Here is an 18,028-nt window from a genome sequence, read left to right as displayed (position 1 = left end):
CACACACACACACACACACAGGGCTCTCCTACTGTTTGTAGGTGTATTTTACATGGAAACAATGATGTTTCATGGATGATTTAGTTATTGTTGATTGAACTACGGCCCATAACAACATACTGGTCACCTGTAATGTAACAGCTCTCTATAACAGTTAAAAAAAAAACCTTCAAGCTGAATTTCTCTGTTCATTAAAACTAGTCATGAAATGTGTCTAAACAACAGGCTATGCATCTGTCCAAGGACAAGTTCCCAAAAATGGACACACAGCATTTCACATTCAATCACATTCTCCGAAGTTGCCTCCGTCCACAGCGTGTCTCCCCCCAGGCCCTGACGATGATAATGTACAGCGTTGGTATCCAGATGAGGTCAATGTGATAATTAAAATCTCTGAGGCTGGGACAGCTCTGGTCTGTTGACACAGTCTTTTTGTGGGCTCCCCAGAGGTTTGGACAGCGGTCCAACCAGTGGCAAACTCATTTGCTCACATAATAAAACCAACTTTCATTTGACAGCTGCCAAAGCCACAACCTTCCCACTAAGCAAAAACAGCCATAGTAAAGATCACGGAGATATATGGTAGGGCAGAGGTAATATGTCCACTGATCAGCGGTTTACTTTTTTCTTTGACTTTGATGAGAGTTCTTTTACAACTGGAATTGTCAGAAAGCTGCGGCTGAATACAGTTTTTGTTCTCTCTGTAATTCTCTCTTCACAGTCACTTTCTGTTCTCCCACTCTCAACCAATCTCTCTCCCCTGTCCACTTATCCTTTGTTCCACTCCCTCTCCATCACTGTTTGTCTAACCTTATCCTCCTTGACTGTTATCCAGCTCTATGTGAATTTTTGCCGCAACATGTCTCTCTCTCTCTCTCTCTCTCTCTCTCTCTTGTCTAATTGACGCTGCGGAGGAGGAAGGTGACAATGCACAGTGCTTCCACTGGGGCTGGCTGGTTGGGTGGGTGGGTGGGTGGGGGTGGGGGGTCCCATGGTGTCACATCGCTGCAGCAATCCCCCTCCCATCCCCCCACCCACCCCTGCACTCAGAGCTAGCTGACAGCTCACCGTGGTGACAGCTTTCCTCTCTGACCCGGTTGCCGCAGCAGAGCTTCCCATCCACCCTGAGCGGCTCTCAACAAGTCTCATCAGCAACCACGTGAGCGGGTGGAGGCTGTGGGGTGCGGGTGGCAGTGAGGCTCAGTCTCTCTTTCTGCTAGGAAGTTGAGACCCCCCGCCCCTACCCTGCCCTTCCGGACAAACAGAGAAGTTCTTGTAAACACGGTCACACCTGAAGGAGAGGGATAAGAAAAGCCGCAGTAGCTGAAAATCTGAAAATGAACAGTGACATGGGGGACCGAGGCGAGTGTGGAGCAGGATATTCAGTAAACAGAGCTGGAGTGAGGCTTATATTAATTGAACACTATTTTTATACTTCAAACAAAACTCCAATGAAACCTTTCCTCCACCCAGTTTTCCTGCCGTGCAGCTCTAGGTTGCCATAGTTACAACACCTCTTTTAGTTTGGGGCTGTGGTGGAAAAACTCAGACACAGGTGATGGCATGACATCACTCAATCTGTGTGTGTTTGTTCCTACACACATATCTCTCCACTGTCTCATCCCCTTTCAGTCAATGTCATAGACAGAAACATAGATAAATGAACACAAGTGCAATCTTTTAAATGGTACTCACACTCAGACAAATTCACTCATATACAAGGGCAAAAAACACACACGCAGAAATACGGTAAGTGCCTACATAAAAGCTGCTTGTTCACCCATCGTTCAGCCATCACAATATGGAAATACATCTGAACGAATGATGACACTCCTTTAATTTTGGCTGGAGCTAGACGATGTTCGTAGAGTCCTTCAAATTGATGGAATACCTATTTATTCAAGCAGTCTCCATTAGCAGTGACACAATTAGAATACTCAGCTCAAGAGTGTGTTCCATGCTCAGTCCACTGAGCGTGCAACAAAAGGTTGTCAAAGAACATGTGCCCCCAAAGAGGTGTTGGCACGGCGCTCAGATACAAGCACAGTTTCATATACCAACATGCAGGAGCCTTAAACATCCATCCCACACTCCATCTTAGTACATTCACTGCACTTCAGTTACACACAAATACTTAATAAATATTAAAAAAATAATAAGTTAAATATTGCCACCAAGACTTCTGTGCATACACACACTCCCTCACAAACACCCACACCCACATACATAACACACACGTGTTACCAAACATTGCACTCACAAATAACACAAATTTCCACATTCACACAATAAGCAGTCATGTATAAAGGATATTGCTTGATCCCCAGCAAAAGGGGTAGTGAAGATTCTAGGCCAGGCCTGGCAGGGGGCATTGTCTTTTCTCAGGGAGGGTGTGTGTGTGTGTGTGTGTCTCCTAGTATTCCACCAGTTCCACCCCACTGAGACTGCCTGTTGAGTTATCATTAATATCTCAGGTACAAACAGAAAATGCATCCTGGGATGCGAACATGGTACACGACATTGCAAAATCACAGGAGCGAGTCTATAATTACAAGTGTTTTTGTTGTTGTGGCCTTTTCCCTACAACTGCTCTAAAAAGGACTAGTATTAGATTATATTAGCATACAAGATGCAACACATACATTATAACATGTGTTGAGCCATGTATGAGCGTCTGTGAAATGTCTGTGAAACCACATGCCATAATCTCGCGTGAGACCCTAAAGTGTTCATTGCTCCCAAACGATTCCGGATCAAAGAAGAAAATGAGCAGCAGTGGTGACCACACAACAGCTTGTGTGCTTTATTTTGGAAAGCGGTGGGGGGGTGTTTTGTGAGTCTGAAGCCTGGAGTTTTTTTTGGGGGGGTGGGGGGTTGGGGGGGGTGGTTACAAGCGCACTCAGCCACAGGGCCCCCAGAGAGGAGACGCCACAGCACACTGCCAGAACTGCCACTTGTTCACTGATTAAACCGTGCAAAACTCAAAGCCAATTCTGTCAGAGACAGAAAGAGCACTGCCATTCCTTTCCCCTAAGCCTTTGTGTGTGTGTGTATGTGTGTACATGTGTGTTTCTGTTTGCGTGTGCATGTGTGTAAGAGAGAGAGAGAGAGAGAGAGAGAGAGAGAGAGAGAGAGAGAGCTAGAGCGCATGCGTATGATTCTTTGTGTATGCATGAGCGTGGTGTGTTTTGCAACCTGCTTGTTCAGGCACTAATTGCATTAGTTGGTTATTCCATCTCCATTCTATTTTTAGCACTGAGACACATGATCCCTCAGCTGTGTTTTTCAGAGAAAACAATGGAGAGAGACTCAGATGACGTGGCTGCTGAGGGATTGCAGAACTGGCTTTTAGACAAAGATAAAGAAAGAGAGAGAGAGAGAGAGAGAGAGAGAGAGAGAGAGAGAGAGAGAGAGAGAGAGAGAGACAGTGAGAGGGAAACAAATGAGAGGGGCAAAGAAGGAGAGAAAGGAGAACAGAAGGATGAAATGGTAAGAAAGATAGACAGAAGAAAAGAGAAAATTTGATGATGGAGAGGCAGTTGTAGAGAATGTAAACTGGAGGCGTAGCTGGCAGTGGAAGCTAGCAAGCTATGTGTGCCTAATGAATTACCAATGATCAAATATGGAACATCACCGTTACAGATCATCCTCTTTGTTTCCATGACGATGTGAAGAGGGAGCACCAATCAGTTTCCCCGTACATGCTCTGTCATATGCAAGTATTCAAAGGCAGAGACATGTGAACAGTTCATGACTTCTCTTCTAGTTGGTATAGCCCACGTGAGTGAGGATTTGAAAATTGGATTTGACTTCAACTCTAGGAATTGGTCACCAAGCCAAAACAGCACGACACCAAGTGAAACTGTCAACATGACACTTATTATGATGACAGATTGACGTTTCTTTAGTCAGGCTTGACCTTTCTCTTCTCCTCCTACTAAATACTACCAATGCATTAAAACATACAATACTCTCATTACTAGAGTCACCCACACATTACTCCATATAGAAGTCAAATATCTATATTGTGCTTTCCATGCCAAAATGCAGAAACCATATGGGCATCTCACAGAGAGCTGTTGCAATGCGTTGCATAATAGCCACACTTTCAGAAAAAGTCAGGCAGTCAGTCAGGCAGTTAGCGTGAAGAGTCGTCAGGGTCCATGTCAGGACTGGTTTCTAAAATGAAATAGCAGACAGTGTGAAAACAGTGACCCAAACAAACAAGATGAGCTCAGAGTTGGATGCTTCTTTACTTGATAACAAACACTTTTCACATCCCCTTAAATGATGTTGTTGTGTCTTTTTGGATCAATAGCATCTCAAGGAAGCAAATGACAGCTGACCAAGGAAGCAAATGTCAGCTGGCCACACAAGCCGGGTCTTCACTCCAGTGGATAAACTTCACACATTCTCCTCCACTGATCTCACTCAGACTCTCAAAGGGGGCAAACAGGCATGTCCCCACACGCCTACGGTCATAACATTGGTATTCATGGTGGGTAAATGGCATGGCAGTGGCCCTTGCTGCAGCCAGCGGCACAAGGGAAGATCATGTTCTCATGTGTGCAGTCTGCCGTCCTCACGGAAAGTTCAGGAAATATCAGCCAGCAGGCCCTGGGGCCCTGACTCAATTCTAATGCTATTTAACTCAGAATGAGGGCCCTATAGAAGAACTCACAGCCAAACATGCACATGGGCCACTCACAAACTCACCTGTGTACTTACAGAGAAGAGGTGAATGGGACAAAGATAGAGATAGAAAGAGAAAATGGAGTGGAAGAGGGAAGAGAGAAAAACACAAACATAAAGGAAACCGAGAAAAAAAAATCAGGGCAGAGAAGGATGGAGCAGAAGGCAAGAAGACTAAAAGAGGGTCAAACACAAGTGCGAGTGAAAGGCATAAAGATGTTACAACGGGGAGATGGAGTTGAGCAAGAGAAGAGGAAAATATGTCAAGAGAGAGAGGGATGGAGGGAGTACAGAAAAGAGGGATAAAAGAAGGACCATAGAGGTGATGGATAAAGTGGTGTTGTGGAGGCATCAAGGGATTTTAAAAGGAAACAGGGGTGGCAAAGGACTAACCTTAAAAGCTTTGCCTCTAAAAAATAAATTCCTGTGATGCTATGGAAAAAATGCCTAGGGAATGTCCGCAGTGTCTTGGTTGACTCTATTTACGACACCTTCTTAAATTAAATTTAATCTTAACCTAAAGTACTGTAAGTTAATACAGAAAACTCCCGAAGCAGCCAACAGATTTCATCAAGCAATTGCCATCACATTAAAAAAGGGGGCAATTTTCTGTGATCCAGGTGTGTGATGTAGGCCAGATCCATCACAGGGTATAGCTGGCCCTGACACTCTGATAAGAATGAGGAACAGTGTTTTTTCTCCACCATACCAACACTAAGTCTGGCACAGCAGTGCAGTGACAGTACGGCCAAAAAGTGGCACAATACAACACAACACAATACAACAGCACATCATAATATCACAATCTAAATTATCTAAATCAACAAATACCCGGTTAAGATACAAAGCTAAGAATGTGGACAGTTCAGCGCAGCGCTTTCAAGCTGCACACCTGTGTGTGACAAGTTTCCCTGCACTTTCAGCACTCCTGCGTGGTAGCATGCAATAACCGGCAGATGGCAACGTCTTGGATCAGGCAAGTGACCAGCCTTGTGGCAGAGAGTGGGCAGAGAATGGACAGCTGTCTGCCAGTGTCAGCATCAACAGACCGCAGGCAATACATCTGCTCTCCCCAAGCAAGCGCCCAGCGTGACAGACAGAGCCGGTGAGGAGAGCTGCATGCACAGTAGAACTCTTGCCTCTACTTGCAGCTCATCGCACAGCACTGTGCAGCTGAACCTCAGGTATTACCTGAGCTTGCATGTGTTAAATTATTAACCTTGGTTACTAAAAGTACTCAACTCGTGGCAGGTACACGCACATATAAAAAGTTGTGGCGCATACTGTACGGTCCTAAGGATTACTGAGCTAATGTCTTAAGACACGACTGCATAGTGGACAGAAGCCACACAGAGGTAATGATGTGTTGCTGTTATAATACAACATAAGAGCAGCAGACAGTCAGGCACAATTTTGAAAAATGGATCCACGTTGCAGGTGACATCCTGTTATAATGACAATTTATTAACTTGACAGACACATTTGAGTAGATGGAAATAAAGCATCTCATGCACACACAGGGTCAGATGTACGTACATTTGCGAACGTAGCGTTATCAGTGCCATGGACACACCGCAGATTGCGAGCGCTGTCAGACCCAAGTTTCCGTCGTATTTATCAATCAACAGTGAGCTGCCTGCAACAACAGAGGCGCTCAGGGTTTGAACCGGCAACCCTCCGGTTAAGTTTAACTAAGTTTATATCATCATTGCAACATTAAAGTGAAAAATACAAAACAACAGGTTTATTCCCTGTGTTGCAAGGTAAAACTTTCACAACAGAGTCCAGGTATGGGGATGATGATGAGACCTCATTCAGTGATAGGATTTTCACAACTACAGCCTCCCTTGCATTTGCAGTACTTGCAACAACGGATACCAGCTACCCGACAGGGACACCCATTCTTGTGTGCACACTTGCCACACGAGCAGGGATCTGGTAAACCTTCAGGTTTTGCGATTACAATCTCAGGGACTAATAAACTGCCCTTTCTTACAAAACCATAAGCATCTGCATTTAAGATCAAGGTTGTGTCTGCACTGTAAATGGTGTTTGGACCCAAAGCTGCTGTTGAATAGGCTCTTTGTATATGTTTTCTTACATTAGTTGAGGTGCAAGCGGCCCTCTCAAAGTCCATCTTAAGGGCATTACTATCGAACGCAGCAATGTGCAGGTCATCAAATTTCTCCATGTCCGTTGATGGTTTGAGACATTTGACCAAGAATATTTCTGCCATTTGTGTTGCACTCTGTTAGCTGTGGACAGTTGACATTGAGAATCAGAAGAGAGTTGTGGACAGTGTTCAGAGCTGCAAGTTTGGTTGATATTTTGCTGCTTGTATCGCACCCAGTCAGCACATGTAGTGCTGGGAGCCACTGTGTGAGCTTGTCTCCCAGCGTTATGCAGATATCATGAAGTGGTAATATTGATCTTTTCACTCCTGAGTTGCGGATGAGCCAGAACAATTGTTATGTACACAAAGACATCTGTGTCACCTGATGACAGTGTCAGTGATGTACTGTAGATCCATAAGTTGTTCTCTCTGTACTGTAGATCCATAAGTTGTTTTGTAAAATAAGGTTTCAAATATGAGTAATTGGTATGTACCAACTTATCTGTTCTTTGTGAGGAATAACTTCATGACATGAAGACATTGTAACTTCATCAACAAGTTTTTAGTTGTATGTAATAGGTTGACTGTTTTTTAGCCATTTTCTTTATATCAAATCAGAATGCTTACACTCTTCTAAGACCTTATAATTATAGTCACTGTGAACATTGTGATCACCTCAGAAAGTAGCTTCAAGGGTACGCATATTTAATGAGATATTGCTTCATTTGCATTATTTTATTTTTTAGGCAAAGTGTAATACAAAAAGTATTTCTCTTAATATGAAGATCAATCTGGTAGAAATGTATGGGGATATCTATAAAGGGGAAAAAAGTCCCATTCACCTGTAGTGTGATAATAGTGTCATCTGTCATTCGTCCCGGGTACAGATTTTGGCACACATCCCACGTTGTTCAATGGGGTCATATTAGTCTATAACAGAGATATTCTCCACTAAATAAAGTGCATACAAATCTTACCCAGGACCTCTACTACTATGGGATTCCATCCCCTGAACATGTCAAATGAGTGTAGGTGGTCTGATAATGTACACCCTTGGCAGTGAAGAGACAGAGCATGATTTCTAGCACAAAAACGCTCCTCCATGTGTGTGTGTGTGTGTGTGTGTGTGTGTAGCGCTGGCCTCTTATAAGACCAGAAGTCAGAGAGGGGGCAGGTGTTCCTACATATCCTATTCTGGAAAGCGGAGGCAGTGGTCAGGGTGTGGGGGAAGACAGCAGAGTTATTGAGGGGCTGTGTAGCTGCACAGATTAATATTGAACGGAGCTGATGACACGGGTGCAGCACTGAGAAGATTTTCATCCATATTCAGCAGGCCCGAACTGTAAGCTCCACTCGGCTGCACTCATGAATATGGATGACGGACTGGCAGGAAGTACAAATATCTAACAGCACAGAGCCAGGAGACAATGAGAGAGGACGGTGGGGGGAGACATAGAATTTCCTATTCAAACAGCCCACACAATGTACAGTATGACTAATCCTGGTCCTAAGTTTCTTTCTTTGGGGGGGGGTCATCACAAAAAAACACTGCTACCCATCGACAGTGAGAAGAGTATCAGGTATCATATACATGTATGACCCTAAATGTGTAAAATTAGCGGTGTTGAATAAACTAGAAATCTGTGATTTTGTTTAAATGGCTGACGGCCAACAAATGCAGGTAACTGAGAAACAAACCTGTCACCAAGAGAAACCATTCAAGGAGGTACTAACGTTTAGCAGCCTTTATTTCTGACACTATGCTAAAAATAGCCTGAATGGAAAGAGAGAACAAAAAAGCCATTCCAGTTTCACCTCAACTTGTTTTTACTGTTTAGCCATGTGTCTCTGATAAAACAAGCATTTCAGTCATTCTTCAGACATGGGACAAAATGTTTCCTCCAACTGTAATTGGATTAAATAATTAACATGAGTTTTACTGTAAATGTTATGAAATTAATAATTAATTAATAATAGAACATATTTAACACAATTATCCCTCTCAATTTTATTTAAGCATTATATCAAATTTAGTCATTACATCAAATCTGTGATCATCATCAAATGACTTCTCACTATAACTAAATTAGTGGACTCACAGATGAGAGTCAGTCATAAGTAATAAACATCATTCATTTAAGTGTTTTAAGAATGATTAAAAAGAGACATGAAAAGCAACATTCAAAAATCTCCTATGAGCAAAACTATATTCCATATGTATTTTATAAGGTTTCTGCATTAGGTAATAAGGCAATATAAAGGGCAGCTGTTACACTTAAGAACTACATGCCACATTTCACCTTATCCATATCAGGTTTTTATCATTTCTTAACATTTAAAACATCCGGTGTAACAGCCATGACATGTCAACACAGTCATACATTGGAGGAATACAGTCAACACGGTCATACATTCTGAGGAATGTAATTTGTCACAGCATGCTTTTTTCCCCCTTCTCAATTTTGCATCATATTTTGCCCCCATATTTAAAAAATACTTATTTGTGTGTATGCATGTGTGTGTGTGTGTGTATGCATGTATACGTTTTTTTTGTGTGTGTGTGTGTGTCTGTGTGTGTGTCTACTTCACTTCCTTTGACTGAGATTTGAAGGCTTTATTACAGACTGCCTGCCTGCAAAACACAACCCAATAGTGCAGTAGGCAGAAAACTCTGTGGACTATCAGACACCCTGCCAGCCCAAGGGAGAAATGTGCTCCTTTCTACTTTTTATACATTCTGAAAATACCCCAGAAAGCCTGTCAGCAAGAGGGATATAAAGAAGAAGAGGGAGGCAAGGAGAGAAGAAGAAAACCTTCAACTCCAGCATCAGGAACCAAAACACCAGAATGATATGTGATTGACAGGTTTTGCAGAGATTCTTTTTTGGTGCAGTCAGTCAAAGTTTTTACACATGACATGAGCTGCAAATACTGAGGAAGACACCCTGGGAGGCCCCAGCTAAAAACAAACATAAACAATCCCCAGTCTGGTCTATAAGGTGGACCTGCTATTTTCCAACTACCCACCGACTGTCCTTCCTGTTAGGTCATCATGTTCCACAGCCAGAGCACTCTCCCATCTCTCTGATTTCTATATTTGTTTGAGCCTATAAGGCTGGAAGACCGATGCTTTAACATTAACTTGAATTGGTTGGTCTAACGCAGCATTCATCTGCACGTTGGTGGCATCTACAGCTGAGTGTTAGCCACTTTCCCACTGACAGTTCTGATGGCTTTTATGCGGAAGTGCCAATTTGTTGCGGTGCTACAGAAAACTACCCACTTCTGAGTCCATCAGTGGTTCAATTTATGATTGCGCAATTGGAAGAAAGTTTTTTTTAGTAGTATTCCCCCCCCCTCCTGCAAGTCATAGGAACTACCGTATTGGCCCGAATATAAGACGACCCTGAATAAAAGACGACCACCTTTTCAGGACTGACTTTTTAGAAAAAATAAAAAATAAAATAGAAACAGTTTTATGTGTTTTATGTTAATGAATGACTTTTTTTTTTTTTTATAATGCCATAAAAGTGCAAAAGATAAACTGTGGTATAGGCTACCAATTACAAAAGTAATGAAACATAGCCTCCTTCAATAACTGCATTAACCATACACATCTACTGTAACTGTACAGTCTTGAAACAAGCAGTTTCAACACTGGCAGGTGTTGTCATGTCAAAAAACACTGGCGTTTGATCAGCATTGTCCATCTGATCCAAGTGGTGTGAGTGAGTTGTCCTTAAGTTGATCACATAGGCTACCGCTTTCCTCGAAGTCTAAGGACAAGCGCTGGGCAAGACTTCTGTGACCCAATGACAGTCCATTGCGACGCATCATTAAGGCTAGTTTTGAAGTCGGTGGGTGTGTTTAGCTCTTTAGCGATCTTAATAGCCTTCAGATGTATGGCTGCTCTGGTAATGGGCATTCCGTCATTACGTTTTTCTTACATTATAAGACGACCCCACTTTTTCCGACACATTTTGAGAAAAAAAAACTTGTCTTATATTCGAGCCAATATGGTAGTATGGAAAAACACTGAGAATATCCGTGAAAGGAAACATTTACAAAACATTTCATAAATAATAAAGACCACTATCTTTTCTGATATCAAAGATTGTTTACTGATTCCTTGCCTGATAACATATTAAGTTTAATATTAAAAAGGTAAATGGGTTTGCTAGTATGATAGCCACTCACAAGCTATGATACAAGGTAACATTTCTAATTAATGTGATGGCAAGCTATTGATGTCATGTAGTCTGCATGTATGGATGTTGCTGTTGGCGAACAGTGTGACACGAGTTAAGCTTTTTTTTAAGTTGGCAAAAGTTTGAACTAGCCAACTCCGCTGGTGGGAAAACGCATGGGACTCATAGCGCTGTCCTATTGCGTGCAGAGGGAATTTGAAAGACAACCGATTATCCCGCCCCTCGGACTGAGCACTGCCAACGTTGAGTGCCCAGACCCTACATTTTAACGTGAGTCTGGCTTGTCAGGCTAGATAAATACATCAATGACAGGACAACTTGCTCAAGTGAATGACCCAGAGAATCTCCTGCCTTTGTTCATACATGAGCTCACCTGATTTACTGCCAATAACTGCAGGTCTTCATATTAATGAAGTTTGGCCGCAACAAAAGAGTGGTAAAGAAGGGCAGAAGATCTACTAAGACGCTATCTTTAAGGAAAGAGTTCATGACATCCAAGGTTGGCCGGGAGAGTTCATGTATTATGTATGCATAATCAGGGTTCGCAACCTCCCGTGATCATGGTGACCAGTTGATGGGCCTCATTAGATTTCAGAAAGGTCACTTTGTTTCATTTCTCTCTGAAAGAACACATTTCATATGCCTTCTGAGGATATTATTAACCTTTTTAAAATCCAGCCACACAGAACAGATCCCGCTGTGAGTGCATGTGTGTGTGTGTGTGTGTGTGTGTGTGTGTGTGTGTGTGTGTGTGTGTGAGAGACTGAGGACCATGATGCATAACCTCTTAGCCTGTAGGGCTGGGGTAGATATACAGGCCACTCAGCTCTCAGAGCCTTAACCAGCTGATTACATTATCATCCTAACATGCTGACCTCAATGTGCCTTTTAAAGAATCATTCAGCTGACCTGCTACCCATCCGATCCACGAGCCATCTTTGTGAACAAATACCCATTTTAGAACAGATCAGAGCTCATGTGTTACTTAACATGTTTTTTTTTACATTTATTCATTTAGCAGACATTGTTGTCCAAAGTGACTTACTGTACATATGTGAACTAGTCTATATTACAAGGGGTTACATAGTCTTCAGAGCAACTTGCCCAAGGGCACAACAATGTAAACCGGAAATTGAACCCACAACTTTTTCCCAGCTCCTTAGCCCCTACACTACCACCGCCCCATGTATAGCTGAATGCAACCAATCAAAACTCTCTCTGCTTTTAACTAATGTAGGCCTAGCACATGAGTATTATACATACTAGCATTACAAGATTGTTTCCATCGATTACATTGTCTAGTTCCAAGGTAAGAAGTAGATATGGTCTTGACATTCCGGTTGTTCACTTTTATTGTATTGGCAGCAACAGCAATAACCATTACTTTTCACAAAATCTCAGAAATAAAAAAATATATACTGTGTAATTTATTGTTTTGCATCCTAGTCAAAAGGACAGCTTACTCTACAGTTACAGCAGCAGTCTAGTTCAGTTTACACACAGGAATGTGCCATCATTGACAGAGATTGTGTCAGATTGTTTCCGTTAGAACATACATTGGCTGTACAGCAAAGTGAGCACAGGTCCACAAATGTACTCCTATTTCACAAATACCATATCCATTTTAAAAACAGTAAAATAAATAAATAGTACACATAATTGATCTTTTTTTATTTTTAGGACATAAAAAAGATATTGTAATAAATGCACTTTGCTTCTTTTGCACTTCACCTAATCAGTTTTCGCACCAAATTTTTTTTTTTTTTTGCCGTTATATTTTCTATATTTTTCTTTGGTGGAAATGTTTCATGAAACACATCCACAAACGTAGCGAGGACCACAGTGTACTTAAATAAGATATCCTATTCTACAAGGTTTCACAAACTCACCAGTGAATGAATGGAATGTGAGACCTTGGTTAACTGATTGTAATGTACAACTTATTTGACAAGCACTCAAACGGTCATTAGATCACTATTATAAAACCTGAAGCATTGTCAAGGTGTTAATTTTCTTGAAACAAAGAGGTAACACATTTTTATCTGTACAAGGAAACTAGTTTGAATTTCCTATCCTCTAATCATTTTTAGATTAGAGATTCCTTTTGTATCATTAGTTCTTCCACAGAATAGAAATCAAATGTGTTGTTTTTTTAACAAAATAATGACTTTGATAAGAAATAACACATAGGAAAAATACATTTAAAAAGCACTTTAAAGCACATAAGAAACCCATTCTTGTGAGTTCACATGAAAGCCCTCTGTCAAGAGGCTTTTGAGAGGCATCACCACTGGTCTGAGGCCAGCCAATGACATCGCTTAAATCCGTGGCTGGGTTGACAAACAAACAGAAAAATTGCCATGCCAGTGATGCCACAATAAAATGCATGATGCTTCATAGACACAAAACAGGAAGTAGCACTAAAATCATGTTAGGCACATATCCAAAATACAGATCTAACTGCAATGCAAAGCCAACAGCCAACAGAGGATTTCCTGTTACGGAATACGTGAAAAAAAAGCCAGTTTGACAAAGCAGGACTAAGTCTGCTTATTTGTATGATACTGACTCACAGACTGGGGGAAAATGGATTCCATAACAAACTGTTGAGGGCTTACAAGATGAGACAGTATAGGGTGGGTGAGCTCAGAACTGTAATTACAGGCGATGTAAAAAAAAGAGATCTGTGTGTTTGTCGCATCACCTACATTGACGGAACAAGAATCCACAGGCACCATATCCAAGGAACAACAAACTTGCTGTCTCAAAGGAGTCATTCTATCTATCAGTTATGCTCTCATGATTGTGATCCATCACTTAAAACACAGGATGATTTGAAACACAGGAATATAAAGACTGTAAGGGCTCTATCTGACAAATCCAAACAGATATTTTCTCAAAAGAAATTCTGAACAGTTTTGAACGGTTTGCCAGCTTTTCTAAACATGCACCCCTACCACTGCTAGATCTGTACATATGCAGGAGATCTGTACATGTGCATCTGCTACAAAATCCTGCGAGAGGGAATGATACTGACCAGTAATGTGGACACAAAGCTGGGCAAGGCTATAAACATAAGCTGCACTGGTACCCCCCAGCACAAGGCTGGAGCAGCAATCTCAAAGTAGCAGTAATAGAACGCTGGGGAAGGTCACAAATCCAACAGTTCCGCTGTACAGAGCAAACAAAGCAAGGCCTTCATATCTGCATGCATTAATCCTACCTGTGTCATCAATTTTGGGACAGAAATTGCCAAAGAGCTAAAAGTTTTTTTAGTTTGGGCCTGAGCCAAAGTGCATGACCTTCCCTTGTTTTTTTTCTAGAATCCTGTGTACTGTAGAGAGACTGAAATCATCACTTGTCCAACTAGTCATGGTCCCTTGCTTCTGTAGAGCAGAAAAAAAGGTAATTTTGTCCCATGCATGTAGCTTCACTTTTCTTGACATCACGAACAACAAAATGTGCTTCATACAAAACCAGAGTTAAGATCAGGTATGGATTTTGTAGACACTGACAATTTCCAACACATCCTTAGAGCATGAACTCGACTTCTTTGGAGCAGCTGTAATGACCATAACTTTAACTACTCTCCTTCACTTTAAAGACTCCTACTGTACATTGGGGATTGCTCCATATTCATACAGATCCCAATGGCTCTCAGATGGAGCAGGAGTTGGCTCTCTTCCTCGGTTTGGGTTCTCCAAAGTCCTTTCCATCATCTGCACAGCGGCTAAAGGAGCACAGTGTTTGTGACAGGCGACGCATGCCCAGGCGGAACACGCTGTTGGAGAGGCTATAGATGACGCAGTTACAGAAGCTGTTGCTAATGGCGAGCCAGGTGGTGATAAACGAAAGAGCTGGGCTGTCCAGCACATGTGAACTCTCCAGGAGAAAGTAGATGATGTAGGGTAGCCAAAGTGCATAGAAGACACTTGTGATTCTAAAGAGAACCATAGCATAGCGTCTGTCCGGTCCGTGCCCGGTGTGGTGCCCTCTGCTCCCGCTGTCTCCGCCCTCTCCACCCGCCTCCATCTCCTGGCTGGGGAAGCGTGCGCGCCGCTCATTTATCTCCCGGTTGTGCTGCTGGCAAATGCGGAAGATGTGGAAGTAGGTGAAGCAGACTACCAGGGCAGCAGGGGCATAGAGGAGGCACACTACAAAGCCCGTGAAGAGCGCAGTGGTGGGCCACGCTTGGGCGCACCACTCAAAGATGTCTCCGTGGTAACCCGGCTTACCCCAGCCAAAGAAAGAGGGCAGAAAAACGGCGCAGGAGTAAAGCCATATGAGCGCAATGCAGCCACGGAGCCGACATGGCGTCACCAGCTGGTTGTAGGACAGTGGCTTGGTAATGGCAAGGTACCTGTCCACACTGATGCCCGCCAGACACGCCATGGAGACACTCTTGAGCACAGAGATGACGTAGCTGAACACCTGACAGGTGATGGGCTCCTGAACCCCTGTGGGGTGGTGCAGCAGGGAGAGGGTGGGCACCAAGCAGCTCAGCCCCACCAACAGGTCCGCATAGGCCATGGTCTGAATGAAGTAGCTTGTGGTGTAGTGGTGCAGCAGTGGCGCACAGTGGAACACGAAGATGACCGTAAGGTTGCCAGCAATGATGAGAACAGTCAGCAGCACGATGACGGCAGTTTCTAAAACACAGGCCTCTGCGCCCTCGCTCAGACCCCATCCCAATGGACATGAGTGGTTCAGGCTGATACCAACGGCTCTGACAATGCTGCCATTTTCAGTGGGCGCCAGTTCGACAAGCCCCGACTGGTTCATTGTTGTAGAGGTTGGCCTTGTCCTGCCCCAAGAGGCTGACTGGGTTTGTGCTGTGCCAGACACACACACACACACACACACACAAACACTCACACACAGTTTGTATAGATGAGCGAGTAACTGGAGAAAGGTCTGGCCTTGTCAGGTAATCTTCTTCAGCAAACAGCTCAATCCTCTCCCTCACTCACATAGCTGGGGCTCAATCAATTGAACAGTAACAAAAATCAATGCAGGGCTCAGAGGCAGACAAAAAAGAAATGAAGGAGGAGAATGGTGGAGCACCTTGACCCTTACAGTTGGTCATGCTTGGAAGCTATGTGGGGTGTGTGGCTGACTGTTGGTCAAAATATATTTCCTCCAAAAACAAAAATCACTGCTAGAGTCCAGTGAAGATCAGTAAAGATGGCCATCACAGGGAAGAGTCATGTGTCTCTAGTGGCCCCCGCCTATCCAGGGTTCCCATCACTGCTCCTGTCACGCTGCAGTTCCATCAGATCCTAATGAATGCTGCTGCTGCTGCTGCTGCTCTCGGAGAGCTGTGCTCGACCTCGCAAGGGCAGCCCAGCAGGGCCAGTCAGCCGTCAGCACAAAGAGTAGGCAGAGAGGGACCGAGTCTAGAAAAAAAACACTATTTCACTGACGCGGACCTACACTGGACAAAACCCAGCAAGGCAATCAGAACATACTTCTAAGAGGGTAATATGCTTAGTAGAGACTAAAAACATCACTTAATGTCTCAAACGGAACACTGGAAATGAAATTAAAAAAGTGTTATGGTTTCAAGTTTATGCTTTTAAGAACATCTGGCTTCTGTACTTAATGATGATAAAGTTTACAGTTGCAACAAAATACATTAACTGATATCGATCCCTGGATTTGTAGTTTTCATACACTGTGTCTTTTTACCCCCCAAACGTCATCACTGTCTGTACACCCCGTGTGCTCTCTTTTGTCCATATCAAAACACAGACACACACTAAACAAACAGAGAGCACTATGTGTGTGCTGTGTGTGTGTGTGTGTGTGTGTGTGTGTGTGTGTGTGTGTGTGTGTGTGTGTACTGTGCGTGTGTGTGTGTGTGTGTGTGTGTGCCTCAAAGCTCCCACTCCGCAGACCGCAGCAGCTACCGTGTTTACTGGGTCTCCAGCCGGTGAAGCAAAACGGAGCGGCTGAACCTGAATGGATCAACAATTTCTGAGATCATATTATGAGTGCCACAGCGGAGGCTTTGGTCTGCTTACTCCCAATCCATTTGCTTTTCATGAACTCCGCTTGGGCACATCAGAAGAAGACAGGAGAAAACAGGTCATATTCCTGGGGGAAGGGGGTGGTGGCAGGAAGTGGCTCGTGGAGTCACCACCTCATCTGTGTGGTCTTTCAGCCGGCCGGGTGAATGGAAAGTGGCGGGATGAAACGCCGCGTCAGCACCACAGCGCTTATCTGAAGAGTCTCCCCTTTCAAATCCTGCCTGAAAGCCAGCCTCTGTGGAGAATCTGCAACCTCCCGTCTGGCTGCTCACAAACATACAAAACTTGTTTGTGTTCTTTGCCCCCAATGCCAGTTTCTTAGCCCCAGATACAAAAAAAAGACAAAAAAAAAAAAAAAATGAATGTCATAAGCAACCACTTAACCACTACTGGCTTCAAGAGAGAGAGAGAGAGAACTGTTCTCTTACGTCCATCAGGTTCTGGTGGCAAATCCGCTTTCTTACAAGTGTCCTGTTTTGACTTCAATTTCTCTGGTCATCTCAGTGGGTCTCTTTATCCAGACCATGGCCAGCAACAAAGGCAAAAAACAAAACACAAACTGAAGACTCCAGTGGTGTAAGAGAGGAGTGCCTTGGTCCCTGTGCTGCTTTCTCAAACTCTTCTTCTGCAAGCTCAAATACAAATCCAATCAGCCCATGCCGGACACCGGTACTAAAATCATAAGCATAACTGATGCCCTCACAGTCATTTGTAAAAATCTGTCTGTAATACCAGTGGACTAGAGGGAACTGCAGCTTTTCGAAAAGACAAACAGAAAACAGTAAATGAAAGCTGTTGCTGAAAATGCAAGCAGAGAGGAGCAGCCCCTCACCATCCATGCAGTGAGAAAGCGATGCTGCGACTGCCGTACACTACTGCCTCTCTCTCTGAATCTCTCCCACTCCCTCCTTCTTTCCCACTCCCTCCCTCCCTCCCTCGTGCTCTCCCTCTCCCCGCCCTCTGCTTGTGGCTGCACCTGAGGTCCT

The 18,028-nt window shown here is 43.5% G+C and overlaps 2 protein-coding genes across 6 annotated transcripts in view; both read right to left on the bottom strand.

The window, feature by feature from the left end:
* The window catches only part of rabgap1l (RAB GTPase activating protein 1-like), an 89,191-nt gene that overhangs the window by 38,703 nt on the left and 32,460 nt on the right, over positions 1–18,028 (bottom strand). The window lies entirely within an intron of this gene.
* On the bottom strand, positions 12,019–17,928 carry gpr52 (G protein-coupled receptor 52). The gene is made up of 2 exons (XM_042111946.1): positions 17,037–17,928; positions 12,019–16,409 (listed from the first exon to the last, which is right to left on the bottom strand). Exon 2 carries the CDS (start codon positions 15,793–15,795, stop codon positions 14,671–14,673), a length of 1,125 nt encoding a protein of 374 aa, XP_041967880.1. The 5' UTR covers positions 15,796–16,409; positions 17,037–17,928; the 3' UTR covers positions 12,019–14,670.

The sequence above is a fragment of the Alosa sapidissima genome, chromosome 12, assembly GCF_018492685.1.
Source record: "Alosa sapidissima isolate fAloSap1 chromosome 12, fAloSap1.pri, whole genome shotgun sequence".
Lineage (NCBI taxonomy): Eukaryota > Metazoa > Chordata > Actinopteri > Clupeiformes > Clupeidae > Alosa > Alosa sapidissima.
The sequence above is the reverse complement of the archived record's forward strand: the minus strand, read 5'-3'. Positions and strand labels throughout refer to the sequence as shown.

Bases quoted from the DNA above. Each gene is read 5' to 3' on its own strand.
- gpr52 (XM_042111946.1), bottom strand. From the start codon at position 15,795: ATGAACCAGTCGGGGCTTGTCGAACTGGCGCCCACTGAAAATGGCAGC.